Raw genomic sequence first — 25400 nt, forward strand, 5'->3', positions numbered from 1 at the left:
ACCAATTCATGGAAATGTTTATACTTTCAATTTTACCAAGTTTATTGGAAACAGTTTTTTTTGCGTATAATGGTTTTGTTGTTGATACCTCTCGACCAAGTGAACTATGCTTGAGTACGTACACCCCACCTACGTAGGATTTATTATTAACCTAGAAGACATGAATATACAGGGTGTCCCAGAATGATCTGAGCCGTGTTTGAAACACATTCTGAAAACATATAATCAACTGAATAGAGTTGTGAATGTATTCTACTTATTTTGTTAATTTACAAAAAGCACCAAATTTGGCACAGATATTGTAGAGTGTGATAATTATGATGAATATTATTCTTGATATGGGAGCAAGTGAATATTTTCCAATTTGGTTCAAAATGCACTTTTTTGTTTTATATGGTCATATTATACCGAATAAAATATGTTCAAGTTCAAATTCAAGTTCTTATGCCAATAAGAATAAGTTTATTTGTTTCATCTCAATTCACATTATTAGGAAGAGTGAATAGATACGGATGCCTCAAAGACGCAAAGCGTGAAGCTTGTGGAACCCAATCTGAACAAGACGAAAATTTAACTTCACTACAATATAAAATGTGTACAATGATTATTATTTCATCTGACCGAAATAAGAATGAAAAGAAATATAATCATATGGAATCATTAAACCAGATAATAATACAATAATCAAATGTACATTAATGAACAAAATTTATAATAAATACATATTTTGATAAAGCTGGACTAAAATGAGCGTATGATTCCATCACTAACATATAATTAACAAGACCAGGACAGTTCAAGGCAGGACAGAACAGACCTAAGTAAAATAGACAGTTTGAAAATACCCTCAAAAAGAGGCGATTAAATAGTCTTTACGTTTATGTTTGAAAATATGTGGAGACTATTTCAAGGATTGATCGAGAGAGTTCCAAAACAGCGCACCCTTACCAGAATCATAAGTGTATTTTCAGCTTTCCTTACATGAAGGTCATTTGAAAAATGGGTGTCGTGGGCATGGGTGTGGATGTCTTTGTTGTTTATCTTATTTTTCAGTTCTTTTGTTTCAGTTTTCTTTTGTTCCTTTGTTTTAAATTTAAATAAAACAAAGGCGCGCATAAATTAACCATCCATTACTCTCAAACCAGAAGTCTAGTCCGTGGATTTTAAAATAGGCCAGTTTGTCACTTTTTTAAACTGGAGCTTCGTCTAATCAAATGCTTGTAAGTTTATTTCTTGAGGTCACATTGGATTCAATGAGGTGTCATTATGCATCTTTAAAAATAAATGTACCCAAATATGGTTTAATTTTAAAATAAGGCTTTTTTTTCAAGTGTAAGGATATTTTTGGCGCAGTATACTTGCAATTACTTTATTTGTTCTTGGTTATTTATGTTGTTTGTTTTTGTTTGTTTCTTACTATCATATTTTGTTGTTTCTTGCTTTCTTTTAATTTACAGTCAGAATTAATAGGTAAATTTTCACGGGAAAATTTTCTGGACACGTGACACCCATGGGCGCAGACATATTAGCATTATGGAATGTGACCCCGAGCACAGCGGGTGTTCTTCCAATGTATTTGAATAGGACGAATTTCTCATTTGATGCAAAATAAGTTACTTGTCGCAAGTTAATAATGTTATGGTAAGAGTTTCCGTAGATAAATATTTTTTTCCGTAGATAGATATTCTTGAAATTACGTTTTGATGATATTGTGAAGAAATTAAGATCACATAATATTTAATAAATTTGCAATGCACTAATTCCTATCAAAATTGCGGTCAAAAATACTATTCCAATTCAAAATTACTAAGACTTGAATAGCGAAGTCACCGCCGCGGGTCAGAGATCAGGCTCGAGGTTACACTCACATTGATACGCATTGGTCACGTGTCCAGAAAATTTTCCCGTGAAAATTTACCTATTAATCTTGACTGATTTACAACAGAAGTCATTTCCCTTTTTGGGATAAAAGGTAGCCCTGTAAAGGTTTTCTGATTTGTCCTTGGTTCTTCTGAAATGAGTTTACTGTGCTGCTCTGCTGCCCTCTACCTGGTTGCCTCCCTAATGAATAGGCTATATGTTTCATCCCTTGTCCTCGTTGCATCCTTGTGCGCCGGATACTTGTGAATGCAGCAGTAATACGGTTGACAAGCTCTTCGAAGCTAGCTGATGGTCCTCGCTAACAGACGTCGCTTTGGATTTTGCCCCAAAGAAACAAAATCAACCAAACCTCAACCATGGACAGAGTGAGAAACAGGTACATTTCTTTAAAAGGGCGTATCTTCAAAGGTTGTGAGCCGATAATTTAATTTTTTTTTGGTTTATTAATGCTAACATTTGCAGGTTTCTTTACATACCAAAATATCAATTTGATTTAATTTTGATCAATTTTTTAGAAATATGAGAAAAGAGGGCGCAATAAGGGTTCTATTGTCATCGTCAACACACAGTTATCCAGACGCATTGGTGTTCTGGTCACGTATTTACAAGTGGATTCTGGAGAAAAGTGAGGGGTCGCATTACTTCAGGGTTTGTAGTATAATGAAAGACAGAGATAAAAAAAAAATTATCGCGTCTGATGTCACTGTCAATTACGATCCTTGATTGGTTTACAAAGGTGAATAGCGCGTAAAAGGAAGGCCGATTTATCTGGTGCCGGTCGGAGAAAAGAAATAGCAGAAAATGGCGAAAAAGCAAAAAGACAAAAAGCAATTTTTTCCAGGTATTGTTGACATGGTGCCTTCGCGAAAGAAGGTTTCCTACTATAAAGACCTAACTTTTGAGATGGTTTGTATGTTTGAAGATGCAAATTTAACAATAAGGCGCCCGCTTATACCGCCGCGTTCAGCAAGTCATCATCACGACACTTGTAAACAAACCGTGCTTTTGATTGACAGATGACGTCAGACGCGATAAAATCTTTTTATATCTGTCTTTTATTATAGGCCTATTTATTTTTCCGTTACCTAGAGGCGGAATCGGGGCTGTGTGACAGACTACTTGCAAGACTAACTTTGAAATATCGGGGTGGGGGAAGTATACTATACATTATACAACTCATACAAAGATTCTTATCGTTTGATTGGTCAATTACAATTTAATATTTTTGCTATTTTCAGAAAAAGACTATATATTGCACTCCTCGTCAGTGCAATAGTCCATTTTCCATTGCACTGGCTCGCAGCTACCATGGCAACGCTGACAGTTAAGGTACGACACCGTAGCCTCTCAAGATAAAAGTGAATCCAATTGATTAGTTTTATTTAGCATCATTTGTAAATTATATATATGTCGGCATTTATACTCGTATAGTGCCTTTTCATTTTGTCCAAAGCGCTTTACATTTATTCCGTTGCCACTATAATATATAAAACTAAAATAATCAATACATAAATTTTCCTATTGTTTTATTAGTACTGATGCACTCACTCAGCAGTATATGATGGATAATAACCTCGTACATTTGTCAAGATAATCGCACTTTTCATGGAGTATTACATTTAGGTCTCGATTCTAACGGCTCACTACCAAAATGCGATAATTATCTTGACTAATGCACTGGACTCATCAGTTCATTATATGTAACACATTTAACTGATGCTTTGGAATCACAAGGGTCATTAGGCAAAAAAAAAAAAAAAAAAAGGTTTGTCTCAAAGTTCGCGCGCGCATTGTAAAATCACGCGATTTGACAAAAAAGAAATGCGGAAATTTTTTTTATTCCAAAAAAAAGGTTTTTTTTTAGTTTTTTCCAGAAAAATTGAGCGAAAATCAGATTTTTTCTCAAAATACCATAAAAAAGTCGGAATAAAAAAAAAAAAATCGCATTTCGCATTTGTTTTCAAACCACTCGTGAGCTTTGAGACAAACCTTTTTTTGGCCTTACCTTATACCTTCGTGCACATGTTACGGGTGCTTGTGATATCATCTAAAAAAGTGCGCAATTTAGCCTGTATGTGCTGCTCCCTTTTCGCGCGGGTGACGCGGTATTAGATGTATTACTGATGTTTTGAACCATACATTTTTGTAATATTTGCTCAAATTGTGGCAAAACTATAGCCAGGTGATTTGTAATTTAAAGCAGAGTATTTGGTACATCATAGCAATGTGAACATTATATTACAAATTCAGCAAAATTGTAAGTCTAGAGTTTTTGTTATTATCAACAATGTGTCGACAATTTCGATATTTCCATAGAGGCCTGTTGTACTAATTTCCCCTAAAAAGTGGGCTTTTAAACGGTTTCCTTCTCAACAGTTAGCCCTGACCCTCTTTTCATTTTCAATATTGGATTAAAATTCCATGACGGGATCTATCATGTACTGCATCCCAAATCCGTATAACTATATTGAGAAAGCTATACAATGTTCAGAACGGATTGACGCCCCTTCTGATAGCTTAAATGTAGACTATAGACAATGCTAGATGTATGTTTTAATTTCCCGCGTATACATGGTATACAGTATTTTCCATCCAACCTTCTGGATCATTAATTTCATCATCACCATGAGTATGGGCTGTGTCACATTTTAGTCGATCCCTCGTCTTTTCAGTGATTTTCGCTAGCTAAATTTGATTCGCTAATGACAACTTATCTGTGTTCTGATTTACAACGTTTTGAATGAAACCAAACGCATTTATAAAACGTTTATGATGTTTTTTTGCGTTTGTTTGGGTTACGATTATGGAACATGTGACCTTAATCTCCCACACAGGCGTATAGATTTCAAATGGAATCACCCATTCAAGTAACCCCATTTTGAAGATTAAGGTCATGTCTTGTCTTCTATAGGGAGTGCATGAATTTCAACTGGAATTGCCCATGATGATGAGTTGTTGCATACTCATGATCAACTTGAAGCGTTGTGTTGAGTTTACACCTGAGACAAAATGGAAAAGAAACATGTGAATGGTTGATGAAATAAGTCGGGACCAATAATATGGTTTATGGAAAAAACTATTTTATGATTTTAATTCATGCCTAACTATAGTTACACTATGCCATAGTCGATTTTTGATAAATAAAAATGTTATTAATCATGATGAACGCATTCAGTTGAACTCGAAATTATACTGATATTTAGTACATCAAAATACTAGTATAAAATGGTTATCAAAAAGTTTAGACTATATAATTATATTTGTGACAGTAAAAGTAAAGTATAGGCCCTACGTAGGCTTATATTATTGAATGCAACATATCATAATGGCATAATTATAATGACACTTCAATACTGAACAATTCTAATTTTAGAATCTGCCAGTTTATTATCCGAAAAACCGACTATGGACTTTCACTTTTAAGCAGAACTTACCCCGGGACTCACACACTGTCAATCATACTTGTTTATCAATAAAATCTAACCACAAGACTAAGCATGGTGGTACAATACGCGCTAGATGCATACGTTCATCCACCAGCACAAAAGCGCCGCATTCCCTAGATAGTTGTGTACCATGTATAGGTATAATGGTACCAGTACGCGTCGGGAGGATTTAAACAATAACGAGATCTGGGCGACCAATCACAAGCCAGATTCATTTTTAAAGATGCATTACATCATCACCAATTTTAGTTAGGCCAGAAATTGGCCTAACTCTCAAGGCAAAGTCAGTAGTCCACTTGGGAAGCTAACAAACAGAGGGTGTACGGTGACTGAAAAGATCACTGAGTTGTGAAAATCTATCAATTGTGCACTCATTAATTAAATCAGAGTTTTAAGCTTAAATGTAATAGCCAGAGTAGTGCACAATTGGCAAGTGCACTACGGAGAAGTCTAAACTATAGTGGAAAATAGGTTTTCGACGTCTCTTCGACAAAATTCCATGATTTCACTATCATTAAGATTTATGTAGCAAAATATTCATTTAAATAAACACAGCGATCGTATTCTAAAGGAAAAAAGGTGGGCGGGCCGAAAATATTGATCAAAGCAATCAAAAGACATTATCGGAAATACCAGCCAATCAGAAGCGAGTTGAATTCACTTCCGTGGCACTATTGTAAGCGGGCATTCGTCATGCTGTGTTCATTCAAATACATGTTTTACTTGTTGTATCATTTTAATTGATCATTAGACTTCTCCGTAGTCCACTTGCCAATTGTGCACTACTCTGGCTATTACATTTAAGCTTAAAACTCTGATTTAATTAATGAGTGCACAATTGATAGATTTTCACAACCTAGTGATCTTTTCAGTCACCGTACACCCTCTGTTTGTTAGCTTCCCAAGTGGACTACTGACTTTGCCTTGAGAGTTAGGCCAATTTCTGGCCTAACTAAAATTGGTGATGATGTAATGCATCTTTAAAAATGAATCTGGCTTGTGATTAGTCGCCCAGATCTCGTTATTGTTTAAATCCTCCCGACGCGTACTGGTACCATTATACCTATACATGGTACACAACTATCTAGGGAATGCGGCGCTTTTGTGCTGGTGGATGAACGTATGCATCTAGCGCGTATTGTACCACCATGCTTAGTCTTGTGGTTAGATTTTATTGATAAACAAGTATGCTTGACAGTGTGTGAGTCCTGGGGTAAAGTTCTGCTTAAAAGTGAACGTCCATAGTCGGTTTTTCGGATAATAAACTGGCAGATTCTAAAATTAGAATTGTTCAGTATTGAAGTGTCATTATAATTATGCCATTATGATATGTTGCATTCGATAATATAAGCCTACGTAGGGCCTATACTTTACTTTTACTGTCACAAATATAATTATATAGTCTAAACTTTTTGATAACCATTTTATACTAGTATTTTGATGTACTAAATATCAGTATAATTTCGAGTTCAACTGAATGCGTTCATCATGATTAATAACATTTTTATTTATCAAAAATCGACTATGGCATAGTCTAATTGATCATAGACTAATCACTATTTTTGTCTGTTGCAGAAGGATGTTAATGTAACTCTATTGTTATTGTCGTCATGGTTTCTCATAGTGATGAAACACTGATTACTATAAACCACCCTCTAATGCCCAAAGACTACAAAAACATAGGGAACATTATCGTATTTTACCAGAGAAAGGCCATTCTAATAGCACCTTTGAATACAGGTCGTATATAAACACAATTGTATTGGCGGTTAAGGGGATACTACACCCCTGCTTAATTTTGTGCCTATTTTTGCATTTTTCTCAAAAATTACAGCGCATTGGTGACAAGTAAGATATGTACATTATAGGGGCAAGGACTACAACTACTGCACTGGAAATGTTATTTCAACATAGACAACAGTTGTGGAGTTACAGTCCAAAATGAGGGAAAACCAATATTTAATCAATAAATCAATAACTACTTGCCTTGGGTTGCTGAATTTTCAGTGCAGTAGTTGTAGTCCATGCCCCTATAATATACATATCTTACTTGTCACCAATGCGCTATAATTTTTGAGAAAAATGCAAAAATAGGCACAAAATTGGCCAGGGGTGTAGTACCCCCTTAATAGTGTAATCTGTGATTTGCCAGGTTGATAGCATTATGATAGATTTAGAATTCAAAATATGTTGAATCTATTAACTTTTATCAAATAGAATACTTGAAAATTGTATAAAAAATATACGCCTGTGTTTTTACGGTATATTTTTATTTCAATTAACCATCATGACACTTACCGATGATGAAATATATCACAACTGCTAAGAAATGAACACTGCTATACCTAAAGTAATTCCTACAATTATACCTGTATGTGTTAAAGCAAAACACAATTGTAACGACGAAATAAACATGATACAAAATTTAAATTCAGTCATATGTATTCTCAAATTTTCAACCACGTCACTCGGAACATAGGACATGTTTTACAAAGATCTATTTTAATTTAAAGAAAAAAAACCCTCTCAAAGGGAAAGCCTGCTTCAGCTGCAAAGGCGTCGTGCTTACATTTAAGTGAACTGTATCATATACAACTGGAAAAGTGATCAAGTACCATTTTGTTATTATCAGGTATTATAATAGGCATCTAGATTTCGATAAATTTTAGTCAACTTTAGTAAGCTTCAGATTCATGCACATGAGTGACATTTATTGGAAATGTTGGTTGATAACTAGACGCCAAATTGACGACAAATGTTTTGGTGTCCTAGTTGGGTGGACATATCACATATGCACCGTCTGACGATAAGCGATATCGAGGTGTTTATCATGATCCCAGTCTAAATAAGTGAGTGAAGTATATTGCGACAAAACAGGGTCACTGCCCAGCAAACACAAAAATATTTTAAAAACGTTTTAAATAAGTTATACTGTGGGTTTTGGTTTAGGTAATAACATTAAATGTCGTTTTATATAAAGGTAATGAAAACGTTTTAAAAATTATTGTCTGAAAACACACTACAACAATATTTTTAAAATGTTTTCAAAAATGTTATTTTAAACTATTTTTTGCAAACATTTTTTGGCAAATATTTTGTCTACACTGAAATAACATTTTGTTAAAATTTTTGCATTGTGTTATCAAAAATGTTTTTGAATGTTATGAAAATGTTTTATACCCTTTATATACCATTTATACAATCCAATATTTAAATGTTTTCTGACAACCTTTTATAACTTTTTGCGAATGATGTCGAAAACGTTTTGTGTTTGCTGGTGAACATCCATACATACTCCGGATATTCGACGTAGAAAATTTGTTTTCTTACGAATTTGTATTGACAGAAAATCAATTATAATGTTTTAATATTATAATGTCGAATGTTTGGTGGAAATATAATATAGATTTACATCATTAAACTTTCGTTAGAAGTTAAACGTCACTATATAGAATTAGAATGGGAATAGATTAAATAACGAAAACATGTTACATCGAATATTCTACATCCGGCAGCGTCTGTAGCGGCCCTTAAATGATATTTTGCATTTCACCCTGTTTCACTTCGTTTCACTTCATCGAATATAATGTAAAAGCCTCCAATCGGGTGTACTACGTACCGATGGGTTTCAGAACGTTGGCTGCTGGGGAATCACTTGCAAGCGTGGTTGGTTCGGGTTCGGGGGTTGGTTCGATACATTGATGTGGCGACCATCCTTCATCACCCATTCCACACTCATCAAAACGAGTGCACCTGTAAAGAAGAAGATGAAAATAAGAAAGAAGAAAGGTGAAAAACAAAGAAAGGCAAACATACAGTGACAGTTACATTTTATATCGAGGGCTTAAAGCCAGTACCATCTATGTACATTTATGTTCTCAATTACATGTTACTTATTTCGGTAACAAATGGACGGTTAATCCTGCCCTCCATACGAAAAGAGAGGTGACTTTGGGATATATGCATGGTCACTTGCGTCTAACTAACTGTTCAAGTGACCATGCATATACCCCAAAGTCCCTTGCATTTATTATGGAGGGCATAATAAACCGTCCATTTGTTGCCGAAATGAGTAACATGTAATTGAGAAAACAAATGGACACAAGTGGTTCTGGCTTTAAGCCCTCGATATTAAGTTCTCGAAATGATACTCTGAAGTAAAACGCGCAATCCAGAAAACACAAAAGTGCTCGAAATATTTTGAAAAAGGCACCCAAAAGTTCCGGGTTTTAAAATTTCGCTCAAATCATAGTAACCATAATAACATAATGTTACTTAAGTGTTGACAACAGATACAACGTTAACAAAAGAATAATTGTAGAATAACATTTTGACATTTTAATAATCTTTTTAATAATCCGGCATTTTAAAGTCCTTTAAAAGTTTCACAACTTTTTTAAAAATATTTTTTAAATCATTTTAAAAAGATAAATTGTTTGTTGGGAACATATCTATATTTAACATTGCGAGTTATAAACTCCTCAATGAAAGTTTGGAAGTTTTTTCAAGCATCTGTATCTCAGATTATTTGTGACATGTCCATATCGTGTTGCATATTAATGGATAGCTATACGTAATTCCCCTTTACAATGACACCACACTTGAAACAATCACCCTATTCACTTCTGAGTACACGTCTTGTGAATGTAGTGGAGTCTGAATGTGCCAAATTGCCCATTATTCTGTGCAGTAAGCTGCAATCCCATATCTGCACAATCTGGGACCTAATGCAATCATCCAAGATGACAATGCTCGCTCCCACAGAGCCAGGGTAGTCAACGACTCTCTACAGAATATGGGAGTAGAGAGAATGGAATGGCCTGTCATCAGCCCAGACCTCAATCGGACTGAATGAACACTTGTGAGAGTGAGACCAGCTTAGTCGTGTTGTGCGTGCCAGAGTAACCAGTGCAACCACATTGAATCACCTACGACGAATCCTGGTTGAAGATTGGAATGCCATTCCACAGCAACGTGTGGCTGCGTATGGTTTTCCACCAGCTATGGAGATTAGTGATTAGTGTTGTTTCAGCACAGAATATGGTCAATTTGGCATATTCTATTTGAGACCCACTACATTCACAAGACGTGTACTCACCCGATAAAAAGGCGATTGTTTCAAATGTGGTTTCAGTGTTAAGCGAAATAACGTAGCTATCCATTGATATGCAACACGATATGAACCTGTCACAAATAATCTAAGATATAGATGCTTGAAAGAACTTTCCAATCTTTTGTTGAGGAGTTTATAAGTCATACATAGATTCTTATCATTTGATTGGTCAATTACTATTGATTATATTTGGCCATTTTTAGAAAAAGACATTCCGCGCGAGTGCAATAGTCCATTTTCCATTGGACTAACTCGCATCTACCTTGGCAACACTGACAAACGCGGGCGTATAGCGCGCACGGTGACCACCTAGACTCGCCGATTATAGGTGTGGGTGTCGCCGATTATAGGTGTGGGTGTCGTTTCTAAAATAAATGCACTTCATATATTTTTTAATTTATTTTGTTTTCCTGGTGATTTATAAAATTAAGGGGAAGAAAGGGAATTTATATATGAGTTATATAATAAAAATAAAATTGAATATTTTTATTCGTTCAACGGAAAGAATATTTTCATTCGGTGAAATATGAACTGTTCCATTCAACTCGGCATTCGGCAATGGAACAGTCCATGTTTAACCTCATGAAAATATTCTTACCATTGTATATTTGTGTACTATAATATGGAAACGATCTTCTTAATCATAATTTTGATTTTCTATCGATCAACACGGGTTTGAGTTAGCATTTGCGAAATGTTTCCACAAAAATAGATTAAATTAACTGCGTTATTTCTCAGAATTGCATTAACACATTTTAACCACTGTTAACACTAATTTCATAAGAAATATGGGCAAAATGTATAAGGTTTTTAAAATGTATGTTTATGTCATTTTGGTCAATGGTGGGTCTCACTAAAACAGAGCTCGTCGTCTAAATAAAAGATGGCGTAGTATGAACAAAGTTTATGGTATAATGATGATAATTCATACGTAGCGGTAAACGTAAATAGAAAGCTAAATTAGACTTCTACACTACTAGATTGGTATACTCACCAGGGCGCTTTCACCGGATCAACCGGCGTCTTCAGCGGATTTCATTGCAACAACATCTGCAAAAAATCTTCACAGCAATAACATGAATACGCTGAAGATGCCGCTTGACCCGGTGAAAGCGCTCCGGTGAGTGTACCAAATTTAAGTAGCGTAGAAATTTAATGTTGCTTTCTATATACGATTGTTTTTTCCAGTGACATCCTGATTAGTCATTAAAATTTCTCACGAAGAGTTTATACAAATGTGCCATCTTTAAAGTACCTGTTTTTTTGCACACACCATCCACAGTACGGGTCTCCATTCAGTAGTACACATTCATCACAGGTTTTGTACGCGTCACAATTAGACACATTTAGTTTGATCACCTTTGTAAAAAATAAGACATTGAAAATAAGTATTGCACTAGTTCAATTGCAATGTTGAGAATATGTTGGTCCATACAATCATCCCCCACGGCCCTGATTTGGTAAAACGATCTAACTTGAAATTTGGACATTTTGAGATTAATCCATATCATGGGTAATGTGAGGGCGTTCTTTCCATTGGTGACATCCTAAAATCACCACCATGCCACCAAATAGTGAGATTTTTATATTTTCTAAGACATTAGATCTGTTTAATAATTTATTTTAACAAAAAGAAAAACGTCAAGTGTTCAAATAATGAGATTTTTATATTTTCTAAGACATTAGATCTGTTTAATAATTTATTTTATTCAAAAAGAAAAACGTCAAGGGTTCAAACTTTAAAGCTCTTTTTCTCGAAACAGCGATTTTAATTTCAAGTTAGATCATTTTACCAAACCAGGGCCGCCCAGGTTAACGCCTGTATGTGGGTTTCTGACCAAATTAACCTCAAATGTTTGGATTGGTTCCACTTTTGCACTATATTATACCATTTTAGCTTCAATATGGCAAATTGTTTTCACGCGATTTTGCGTCAATGGCAAAGAAATGTCCCCCCCCCCCCCTATCAAAAGAAATCTTCGTCACTGCTGTGAAATGTGAATGCCCCTTTAATTAAAGTTCTGTTTGAACCACAGAGGAGTAAGATAAAACAGAGCGCGTACCACCAGTCAAATTCCCGTGTATTTTATGCTACCAGTTCTCGCATATTCATGAGGGCCGATTGTTCGATCGTGTCGTGTCAAACAATCACGCCAGCGCTGCGTGCCTACGCATATACGCGATAGAGCGTTGCGTGCGATTACGCAATAGACCATGAAAATACGCGGTAATTGCGTAGCAGTCTCGCCTGTCGCATTTCATGGAACAATCGGCCCTCATTAGCGGCTGATGCGGAGACTTTGACTGGTGGTACGCGCTCTGTTTTATCTTACTCCTCTGTGGTTTGAACACAATCGGTGTTACGGAGCTGAGTATTAGAAATTCAAATACGAACCTTTTGTTCCGTCAGTAGAGTAACATGTTCTTGGTCACCATCAAGATGTGCATCTCTTAAAACTTGCCCGGCTGGACTTGAAGGACTACTTAAAGAGAATTGTTCATACTCTCTGCCTTCATCTGCTTTAACAATGTGAGTCTGAGATTCAAAAGACACGGGTTATACCCATTATATAAAAACTGTGAAATTCATACATTTCAAAATATGCATGGACGGCCGGCTACACAAACACACAAATTGCATAATTATGAGACACATGATTTTTAGAGACATTCGATTTGCCTGTGAACAAATATTACAAAGAACGTTGCCGGGTATTGTGCACGGAAGGTTTTAATATTATAGAATTTTCAAAAAATACTATGTGAGGTATCGCACATTGCAAGTTGTGAGTTATTGTGCGGATATTTTGAACAAGCACAGAAGTACACAGATTATTCAGTATTGCATCAAATAAAAAATACGAAAAATACAATAAAGAAGGGTCTTAATGACAAGCGCTGACTTAAGTTCAAATATACTTCTGAAAACAGCATTAATGTCATTTGAACGAAAAACGTTGTTCATGTGTATAACACTTAATACATTTATTTGTTCTGCAACATACATGACAGATAGCTACTTCAATCATTTTGGGATGGAAATATTGGAAAATATCCGTGTTTACCTTTACAAGTTGCCCATCCGTTGTTCCTACAAATGCTATAGTGTGATTTCTATGTGTAGTTGTAATGATGGAAGACGGTATGATGTCTGACCATTCAATAACAGCGGTAGATTCTAATGGGTTGAATTCATCAGCATTTGCCCAGTTCGTAGCAGTACATTGCTGTGCGGTAGCTTGCTTACGAGTAACCTCCTTTGTTAAAAGTAAAATAAAGTACGTGAGCATCCAAGTGTTTGTGTTATTATTAATATAATAATTATTAATAAAGGTTATAAAATGTTGTCAGAAAACAATATTTTTCAAAAATGTTTCCACAAAATATTTGCAATAACGGTTTAAAAACGTTTCATGATCTTTATAAACGGTTCCAAAAAAAAGTATGTCCCCCCCCCCCTTAAGACATTTTGGTATAATCCAAAAACGGCTTGATCAATTCTCTTGTTTTAAAATTTGGAACATAGACTGATTAGTTATGCATCAAGTGAACGGGGTTTTATCTTTTATCATCTTCACTTCATAAAATTTTCGGCCAAAAAAAAAGTTGCACTTTTCTACATTGGCCTTTTATTCCTCACTCTTTCACTTAAAGCAAATTAATCAAAAAGGAATGTTTCTATTTTTTTATCAAAATAACTTAAGTTAAGGTGTTCATAAATTAATTTTTACACATTTCAAACATGCTTTATGGTTCAGTGAAAAATCATATAGCCATTTATGAAATTTTATGAAATTTTATACAAAAACAAAAGTTGTACTTTTCTAAATTGGCTTTTTGTATGCATTAAAATGAGTATTTTTTTTCATTCTAATTAAATTTATTAGGAAGGAACAACTGTAACTTCAATAATAAATATTGTGTTCATTGATTAATTTAACCAATGGACCAACAGATTCTTGGTTAAATCTTTTATGCTGGATCCCAATACACTTGTTTCATTGGTCATTCCTTGAATGGTTCAAAAACATTTATATGGGTGGCCGTTTTCAAGACTCAACTTGTTACAAGCGGACAAGTGAGGGACAACAGCACCTTAAATAACCATGCAGCATGACCAACAGTAGAAAAGAACGGTACTTGGAAGCCATCTCACATGACGGCAGGCCTATAAATTCATTATTGAAAGACATTGATAAAGCTGCAGCATTCATTTCAATTTATTCACTGAACCATACAAAATGTTTTTTAATGTGTGACACCTAAATCAGGAAAAGCTTAAATTTGGTTAAATTGAATTAAATATGCTTCTTTTTTTGATTAAATTACCCACTTAAAGGTAAAACATTTTCAAACACAAATTGAAGCATAAAAAGCCTATGTAGAAAAATGCAACTTTTTTGGCCAAGAATATCATAAATGGTTGCATTTTGCAATGAAGATGATAAAAAGTAGCAACAAAAACCCGCTCACTTGATGTGTAACTAATCAGTCTATGTTCCAAACTTTAAAACAAGAAAATTTATCAAGCCGTTTTTGGATTATACCAAAATTTCTTTAGGGTGTCCCGTTTATAATACATACAGGGTGATTTAAAATGAACTGTACCCAATTTCAAAAATTAAAATGAATACCGACATTTAAATAATTTGTGTTTGAATGCTGTAACAGGATAGTATGTTTCCTATTATTGGTGAAAAAATCACGTCTTTACTTCTAACGGTTTTGAAGAAAAGTACATTCTTAGAAAACACAGCAAAAACGATGTTGCACACGGATGAGTATTGCTGTTCTACAGCATCTTGCTCACTCAACTGCCCTCAGACACTTTCAGTTCAACATAAATTGCACATGTTTTTTTTAAATGAAAAAAATAAGATGCATTGATAAATAAATAGAATTAAAATTAAATACTTACAGACATTTAAATAATTTTATATTGCAATCTGTAATATGGTAGTAGGCTATGTTTCCTATTATTGGTGAAAAAATAAGGTCTCAATTACGAGTGTATGGATATTGCACCAGAAACAATTTCTATTTTAATTCAACTTTCCCTCTACAATTTCAAGTCAACGGGTCCTTTGCTCTACATGTAGGCTATTATTTAACATGTAATCTTTGCAAACCTTTTTTCTTTCTTTCGTATTTTATTCCCTGTACTTGGGTTTGATGGGGGGAAAAAACATACAAAATAAACCATCAAACCCTACACACATAAACAAGCAAGATACATACATGTAATCAGTAAAGCACTTTATAATATAAAGGAAACAAACTTTAACTATAGACTGTATTCATAAAATGTAATTACAAATCAAGAGTTTCATAATTCATACAACATACAATGTACATGTACCTTGCAACAAAATAACACAACACATGACAAAAAGCCCAAAAATATTTTTTTTTTTTAAATGTACAGTTCCTGAATTAATAAAATAAAGGGTTACAGCTCCAAAATCAAATTATCAAAGGCTCCCATTTTTTGTGTGCTTAGCAAACTTATTATTTCTAACAGCAATAAACCTCTGACTTCTCAAAAGTTTTGACCCACGATGTAAACACAAAAATGCTCAAAGGCTTTTCCTCGACCCGGCACCTATAAATGTAGCGCTTGGCCAAAAGAATAATTAAATTTTTGAAACAATCAAATTCCTCGTTAAGCAAACCAAAACAAACTATTTTGAAAGTAAGGTTTATGAAAAGATGAAGATCATTTTTATCCAGGAAATAATTTCCTTCCAGAAAAGGTTGGAGAAATTGCAATCCCACATCAGATGTTTAGTGGTTTCAATACTTGTCTTGCAAAAACTGCACAAATTTGTTTCTTTTAATCCTATCTTGTAAAGAAAATTGTTTGTCGCTAAAATATTATGAATAAATCTAAATTGAAAATATCTTGTGTATGTGTCGATACTGCTAGTAAAAGCCATAGTATATATCTCATTCCAATTTTCAATAGGTACTGGTACAACAAAATCATTTACCCTGGCATTCCAGTATGCCTGTGATGTGGGGCATGCCTGCTGTCTTAGCTTTTCATATGCAAATTTGCAAACTCTTTGTGTATTCCAAAGTTCAGTCAACAGACAGTCACTCATCTCATTATCATTCATTGAAAAACCTTGCACTGTGCATTCTGGATGCTCCTAATTATACCATAATACTGAATAAAGTTACACTTCACATTGGGATGCTTTTTTAAAACCCTCAAAAGTCATAAATTGATTATTTTCAATTAAATCTGATAACAAGTTCACACCATCTAAACTCCAACTACGGTAATAAACACACTTCCGGTTCACCTTAAATTTAGAATTAAACCAAATAACTTTGTTTGTAACATCATATTCTGCACGCAATTTAAACCAGCCTTCCAAAATATTTTTCAAAAAGTCATTACTTGTGTGACATTTAAAATCAGAAATCTTAGATGGCTCGCACTGCCATAACCAGTTACTTGTTCCGGACCCACCAATTTTGTCAAGTTCTCTAGCAAAAAGTAATTTCCACTTGCCATTATTATCTGGGTTCATGAACCTTTAACCCAAGATATTTTAACTGCCTCTTTAAAAAGAAATATATTAGTCATGTTCAAACCACCATCTTCAATTTTATTATACATTGTTTCTCTTTTAATCTTAGCTTGTTTACCATTAGAAAAAAAAAAAAAAAATAGTTTCTCGACTCTCTTAAGAAAAGCATCAGGGGGTTAGATAACACTGAAAGAAGGTAAGTAAGCTGGGACATTGCAAGCGACTTAATAATGGCAACTTTGCCAATTGGGGTGAGACGCCTTTGTGACCAAATATTCAAAACTGTGTTCATTTTATGCAATTGACTTTCATAGTTTAAATTAAACATCTCTTGTTTATCCAAAGAAATATTCACACCAAGAAATTTTATTGGGCCTTTGGTCCAAGTAAATTTTGTGCCAGGAATCAAGATATCGTCTTCATTCTTTGAAGAACCAATTTTAAAATGGACGATTTTGAATAATTAACAACCAAACCGGAAATTTTGCCAAATTTTTTGATGGTCTCCACTGAACTCAGAAGGGGTTTTCAGATCCGTCCAAAATTAAGGTAGTATCATCTGCGAATTGGGTTAATTTGACAGAAATAGAATCCTTAACTTCAATCCCTTTTATATTATCATTTTACGAATGGCAATTGCAAGAATTTCTGCACAAAGAATAAAAACATAACAACTCAAGGGACATCCTTGACGCAGACCACGTGTTAATTCAAAATATGGTGAAACAAAACCCTTATTAATAACACAGCTTTGAATATTTTTATAAAAAAGAGAAATCCATTTTTTCAAACTCTCACCAAACCCAAACATGTTAATACATTTTTCAACAAAATTCCACTCCAACTTATCATATGCCTTTTCAAAATCTAAAAATAAGAGTAGGCCTGGAATATTTTTAATATCAGCATAATCAATAATATCTAACACCAGCCTGATATTCTCACCTATGTACCTATTTGCTAAAAAGCCTGTCTGATCATTAGAGATTACAGAAGGAAGTACTTTCTTCAACCTATTTGCAATTGTTTTGGTTGCTATTTTATAGTCTACATTGAGAAGACTAATCGGCCTCCAATTTTTCAACTGATCATGATTTTTACCCTCTTTAGGAATTAATGAGATGACTCCTCTACACTGCTCATCAGTCATACATCCCTTTTCAAAACAGTAATTGAAACAGTTAACGACAATTTGGCCGATGTCATTCCAAAAATACTTAAAGAATTCAATTGAAAAACCATCAGAGCCTGGGCTCTTACCATTCTGCATATCATTCAACACTTCAGAACATTCATGCAGAGAAAGAATACCTTCACATAAATTACACTGGTCATCACTGATTTTAGGAATGTCCTCAGGCTGTATTCCCAACTCTAAGATACCTGTATCAATATAGTTTTCATCCTCACACTCTGTCGAGAACAGGTTTGAATAAAAATTTTTAATTCATCAAGAATGTTTTTATCATCCATAATAATGGAACCATCATCCAACACAATTTTTTCGACAGATTTCCTCTTAACACGTGATTTTTCAAGATTGAAAAAGAACTTCGAACTTTTCTCACCATATTCAATACAATCTGCTTTACTTCTGACCATTGCACCTTTAACTCTTTCTTCGTAGATGAATTCCAGGTTATGTTTCTTGGTCTCAATTTTATTTCTAAGATCAACACTTGGATTATTAACATATGCATGCTCAAGATCATTTATTTCACCTTCAAGACTTTTTTCAGCTTGATTCATATTTTTGTACTTCTGACTTGCATATTTAATTGTTTCACCTCTAATAACACATTTCATAGTTTCCCATAGAATATCAGGACATGCCTCTGAATTGTTTGAACAAATATCCTTAATTACGTCATGTATCAAATTAGTATACTCAGTGTCCTGTAAGAGGGAGGTGTTAAACTTCCACATTCCTTTACCATGATTGCTTTCGTTACCATATAAAGAAAGCGTAACCAAAGAATGATCTGATCTTAGACCATGTTGAATCCCAGACTCTTTAACTTTATTCTTTAAACCTGTACTAATCAGGAAAAAATCCAATCTACACATGATAGGTGGTTGGTGATTTGATTTCCAAGTAAACATCATCTTACCAGGGTTATTTAAACGCCAGATATCAACCAGATCCCTTTTGGCCATACACTTGTGAATCTCTTCTTGAGATTTAAAATTTGTTTGTTTGCGACCACCTTTCTTATCAAAAGCCACATTTAAAACAAGATTAAAATCACCGGCATAAATTATATTGTCACAACAAAAATTATCAAGTTCATTGTCCACTTCTCTGCAAAAAAGCGGCAAGTCTCTATTTGGCCCATAAACAGTGACCAATGTATATATAACATCAAAAATTTTAACATCCACAATTATATAACGCCCATCTTGGTCGACAAGTTTTTTATAATGTCACAGTCATAATTTTCATCAAATAAAATGGCAGTACCTCTGCTATTTGAAGTTCCATGACTCCATATTGATGTGCCTTTCCATTGTGCACTCCACGCATTAACATCAAAACGAGTGCTATGCGTTTCTTGCAAAAAGTAAACATTAAGTTTTTTGTTCTTCAGCCACGAAAACACAGTGGAACGTTTCTTACCATCTCTTAAGCCTTTGGCATTGTATGTACAAAATCTTAGATTAATCATGAAAAAAATTCAGAAAATATTTTTAAATAAACATATATCAGGTAACGATTTTTAATCTTGGAATTTTTTGGGTTGACAAAAAAACAAAAAACACACAGATAAGGATTCTTAAACAGAAGTTTGCAAAACATACCAAACAAAAAAACAAATAAATGCAGGCTTAAGATGGTAAAAACACCCGCGAAACCACAGTTAACTGTTTGTAAACAAAGTCAAATCCTGTGTTTTCCTAAAGTTTACCTTTCTGCATGCATGCAGTATTTATCCGGATAGTCCGAATCATATTGGAAACAATTACTCAATGTTCTTTGCATTTATCCGCCTTACGGATCCATCTGGTTCTATTACTTTGAGCGACGATGGGTAATTTACAAAGGCCTTTCTAGCTGGATTCTCCTCCAAAAGTTTTCTGCGAAGTTTCCACAACTTGGCACGCTCAATTTGCAGCTTGGGGTGACGTCTTCCGTAATCACAAGTTTACGCTGAGCCTCGCCATCGGGATAAGGATTAGTTTTTAACAGATTAGCAGCCTTAATCACTTTCTGTCTCACAGTAAAGGCGTGGAATGCCACATGAATTGGCCTGGGATTGGCTCTGGGGCCGTAAGATGCGTTGGGGTTCTATGAGCTCTTTCTATATCATTATCATCCAGGTCAAGTTCAAGGTGCGTAGCAATAATCGTCTTAATAAGTTCAGCACATTTATTATTACCTTGTTCAACGCCTTCAGGCACATTTATGAATACCAGATTGTTCCTCCTTGCTCTGTTAGCCAAATCCTCGAGTTGTGATTCCAGCTTGTCATAGTCTTTCTTGTCTACCTTTCCATCACTCAAGTCCTTAATAGAAGCATCAGCTTCTTCTAATCCTTCTTCTAAATCCGCCACCTTGGACTTAACTTCGTGAATATCCTTCTCCATATCCATTAGCCGCTTATTGATTGTGTCAAGTATCTCGAGCTTCTCAAGTTTTTTCATAATTATATCGAGTTGTTCTTTCGTAGTCGCCATGCCGTATCTTTCACTGCACACCGGAGACTCGTTACTGTTACGGTTTCCGAATTCGGCAAACTCTTCACCTGTGCTGGATCGACTTGATGAATGTCTTTGTGTTTCTTTCCGGATTTTCGCCCGTTCGACATGTTTTATAGTTTCTTTAGAAGCTCGAGACACTTATGCAGATATATATCCAACAATTAGACTACATTTCCACCGTATTCCATTAAAAAAGACGAAAAATAAGACCGGACGTCTCCAGAACACGTCTTGCTACCGCTGATGCATGCTGGGAATCAATCTTTGCAAACCTGACATTGTAATTGAATATCAATATTATTGATTTAATAATGCGAAATAACATTTGTCTTAATTTTGCTGTACATGTACGTAGTCATGGTAGTTGCATTTTGTTACTGCGGTAGAGAACACGGATAAACTTAGTTCCGTGTGTTGGTCTAAAAATGGGATGATAACTTGAAAATGCGATATCTTCAGACTAAAACCACTTATTATCAAAATTCAAAATTTCTACTACAGAACACTTATCACTGCTTTCTATGATAGTTTTTTTGATATGTACAATCTCCGCAAATATATATATAAAATTGGGTGAAGTTGGGTACAGTTCATTTTAAATCACCCTGTATACCCTACTACCTCCTTGATAGCTAACGTCTAAAGCTTTGACCTAATGTAGAATTTTTTTTTTTTTTTTTTTGGTATTACCGATGTTTGAAAGTCTTGGCATGACAACACACCAACTAACCATTGCTAACAAAGACGTTTGCAATGTCAGACCCTCGGAAATAATGCATATAATTTATGTACAAATTAGTGTGGGGTGTGTGTGATTAATTTCTTTGTGAGAAACAATCGCCTTTATAAATACACACCACCCCCAGCAAACCAAGTAAACACATATAAACAAAGAGACTAACAACGAAAACACTACATACAGTAAAATGAAGTATTTCTTGGCCAAACTGGAACACTATAAACGCTAGGGGCTCCGCGATAAACACACGCGAACATAGCACGGTACAGATAACCTTCGTCTCCTGGGTGTAACATTCTCCAGTGATCTTTCCTGGAATTGTCATGTCAACAACATTGTCAAAAAGTGCAATAAATTACTTGGTTTTACCAGAATTGTCACGGAAAGTAAGAACTCCTATGTTCTACTCAAACTTTACCAGTCGCTCATTTTGCCAATATTAGATTACTGCTCGCCTGTTTGGAATGTTTACAAGAAATGTAATATTGATAAATTGGAACAAATACAGCATCGTGCTACTAGGTCAATTCTTTGTCAACGTAGGGAGGATCAATCATATGAGGACAGACTCGGAACTCTAAATCTCACAACGCTTGTTCATGTCTTACTAATGCCAATCCCTTTCTTTTTTCCAGGTGGTGTGTTAATACGAGACATGACCCTTTAATTTTTAAACAATCAATCACTCTTAAAACAGATGCTTACAAAAACTGTCTTTTAGTCAATTTCCCAGTGTTATGGTCTTCAATTCCATCCGATATCAGAGACTCATTGTAACAAGTCTACTTTTAAATCTCAACTCAAATCTCACTATATGGAGCATGATGGTTAATTTGTATTGATGCCTTTTTGTATTTTGTTCCAATATGATTTGTATGTGTGTGGTCTGCTGAGTTGGGAGCGCTGCGCCTTGTGGTGACAGTGCTCTTTTGTGCTTTCAGTGTTCCCCGGCAGCTCAGTAGACCCAATTTGTTGTTTTGTCTCAATTTTGTTGTTAATTGCCAGATGAATATAATAAAAAAATAATAGATGAAAGCATACACGCGCCTTACATTGCGTACACCATTAGTACGTTACATGGACGCAACGCACATGTTCTAGTTTGGCCAAGAAATACTTAATTTTACTGCAGTTGAAGTAAATGATGGTGGTATTTACTTACATTATTTCCAAGGCAGGTAGTACCCAACAGATAGTCCAAACCATAGTCCCCTCCTTTTCGTAGACATTTATGGATACCATCAATGAACTTTTTCTCTATGTCCTCCAACTTAAAAACGCACAAAGCTGACTGGTTACTTGGTATATTACCATCTTCACCTTCATTCTTAGCAAACACTCCATACATGACATCATCACCAGCATTAAGACCTAAGGATGCAGCAAGATCAGATCCAGCTGGACCAACATAAGCAGCTTGTACTAGGTTATACTTGTTGGTTGGGGAGGCACCTTGGCACTCTAGAGTTATTTCTGCATACGACCGAAAGTCAGAATTTTGACACACTCTATTGATTCTTGAGACAAAGATGTTGTCTTCACGTGTTGTGGTGTAGTCTGGTTCCTGCGTCGTCACGAAATATGTGTAATTTGTTGCGCTAGCTTTATGTTCATTAACAAAACCATACACATAATTAATCAAAGGTGTAACAGAGTACCTCCATATGTCCACCAAAATCTCAGCATCTCTTTCCGTGTTGAAAATAGTATCACTTGTCAAAGACGCTGCATATGACCTCCTGGATAAAGGTGTAACATACCTAATCCTGTCATTCGCGGCTACATAGAGTGTGTCAACACCGCCATTCTCCGGTCCGGGGCAATAACAGCCTCTGTAGATTGCTTTCCTGATGCAACAACTGCCGAGTCATCATCATGATCATCTCTCAACGGCGTTGCAATACTGTTTAGCGATCTTATCTGACATGTTCCTTTTGCACCAGAGTTTGCTCCAATGCTTTCACTACCGCATGTTACTAACATGCTACAGCGATTATCCACAAGTAAAATTTTATTATAATTTAAAGGACAAGAATCTTCCCCGCAGGATACAGCAGTGTCAACAGTTTCTTGTCTCTCAAAATCTGCTGATAATCTGTATAATCTATCTCCTCCTCCGATGTAAATACTGCCAGTTTGATTGTGAACGGCCAGTCTCGTGAATTCAAGATTCTGGTTTGGATTTGAGAATGATAACGTCTGATAATCTGGCAATTCGAGGCCATGCGACAGATAGGAATGCAATAATATAACAAGAATTGATACAAGCACTCCTGACGAGGCAGACGGTCTACATGTAGCTATCTGGTTTTCCATTTTTATTGTCAGCGACAGTCAACCTGCATTATCTTTAAACCTGCATCTCATGTAATGAAATATAAGACCAAAACATACGATGATCATATAGTGTTACGAGTGGGAAATACCCAATGCCGAAATCACCTCATCCCTGTCTTCCAAGTTCACGCAAATACACAACAATACAACAAATACAGTGATGTATGATTGACAACAAATGATTACTATAATGCAAAGTATACGCCTAATATGATTGGACAAACATATATGATATAACGATCACTGCTTTTATTGGGTCTTACTTATTACCATGATTACGCTAGGGATTCGAAACAGTAATTAATATTGTGAGCAGATACCGAAAAAATGGCCGTTTTGACATATTTGTTACCAACTTTTCTGATACCGAAGGGCCACCCGCGGGCACCCACCCAGAACAGGTCGTCAACAAAAACTGGTTTTATCAGCTCCCTAATGTTCAAAATCATCCTGATCTATACTGTTTCATTTTTCATCATCACTGCTTATTTAATCCTAAAGTTGTTTTGGGCTATCGGAAAGGAAAGAAGGAACGAAAAAGGTGAGAAAATTAACAAAATGGTTACTTGATACTCCCGAGTTTGGACCCAGAACCCTTAATGTGTGCATTGCCAACCGGTAACCACGGATGTTCGCTGGCCCGGCCAACGAAACCGTGCATATATGACTTTAAGGTGATTGCGTCATCTCATCACATGGGAAGCATGCATTTGCAGTGGTGTTACTTTATTAGATTTGGCATGGTTAGGTTTAGCATTGACCAATTTGACTTAATAAAGCAGATTACAAATATCAGTGGCGTAGCCAGGTTTTTGGAATGAGGGGATCTCTAACATGTGAATGTACCGACAAAAAAAACCCGATTTCATCGACTAGTATTCTTCAGAATGTCATGTAGTGACACACCCTTCAATAGTTTTCAGTGGGGTAGGCCTACAGGCCCAAATTTCACTGAATGATTTTAGTGGGTCAAATGAGAACGAAGCACACGAAAATGTGTGATTCTCGTGATCACATGGGATCAAACTTAGAACAGACCAAAAGGGAAAAAGCACATCACAGATTGTTGAGAACCGTTTACCGAAGAATTGTTAGTTGCCCATTTGTCTTGAAACGTATGTAGGGTATAATAGGATAGGACTACGTGCAGCATTTAAACCAGGGGAAGATTTAAAAGTAAAATATATCCTGTCAACACGGGTGTCAACAGTCAGCCACAAGCTTTCACAATCATTATGATCCAGAATGAACAGGAAACAATTTTGCACAGAGATCGTATCAAGATCAATACATCCGTGTGACAGGTAAATTGTTCTTCCACTCGCTGTAATATATCAGGACATCATCCCACCTCACATAAACCACAAACAAGTACAAATGGGCACTGAACGAATATTGTTTTGGTTCATCCAGGGCAGTATATAAGTTCGACAAACAAGTTTTATGTTAAGGTTGGTCTGAACCCTGGAATTATGAAAAATTTTGTGCCTCATAACTGGTCAATTGTTGGTGTAAGTATACATATTTAGAATGGCAAAGACTTGATAAGTTCATCTGTGAGGTCACATTTGGGTTACTAGGAGACAAATTATATGGAATTCAAAATGCCCGAAAGTTTTCCAACTGATTTTCTCCTAAATTTCAAA

General features: G+C 35.3%; 1 protein-coding gene across 1 annotated transcript; it reads right to left on the reverse strand.

Moving 5' to 3' along the window:
• Positions 1-3807: 3807 nt before the first annotated feature.
• On the reverse strand, positions 3808-23772 carry LOC140141851 (plexin-A4-like). The gene is given in 8 exon segments (XM_072163720.1): positions 3808-4880; positions 7626-7696; positions 8947-9080; positions 11696-11799; positions 12836-12976; positions 13506-13697; positions 22580-23251; positions 23254-23772. Coding segments are annotated over 7 exon segments (1770 nt in total). The 5' UTR covers positions 23734-23772; the 3' UTR covers positions 3808-4880; positions 7626-7649.
• Positions 23773-25400: the final 1628 nt, after the last annotated feature.

The sequence above is a fragment of the Amphiura filiformis genome, chromosome 20 (genome assembly GCF_039555335.1).
Source record: "Amphiura filiformis chromosome 20, Afil_fr2py, whole genome shotgun sequence".
Taxonomy (NCBI): Eukaryota; Metazoa; Echinodermata; class Ophiuroidea; order Amphilepidida; family Amphiuridae; genus Amphiura; species Amphiura filiformis.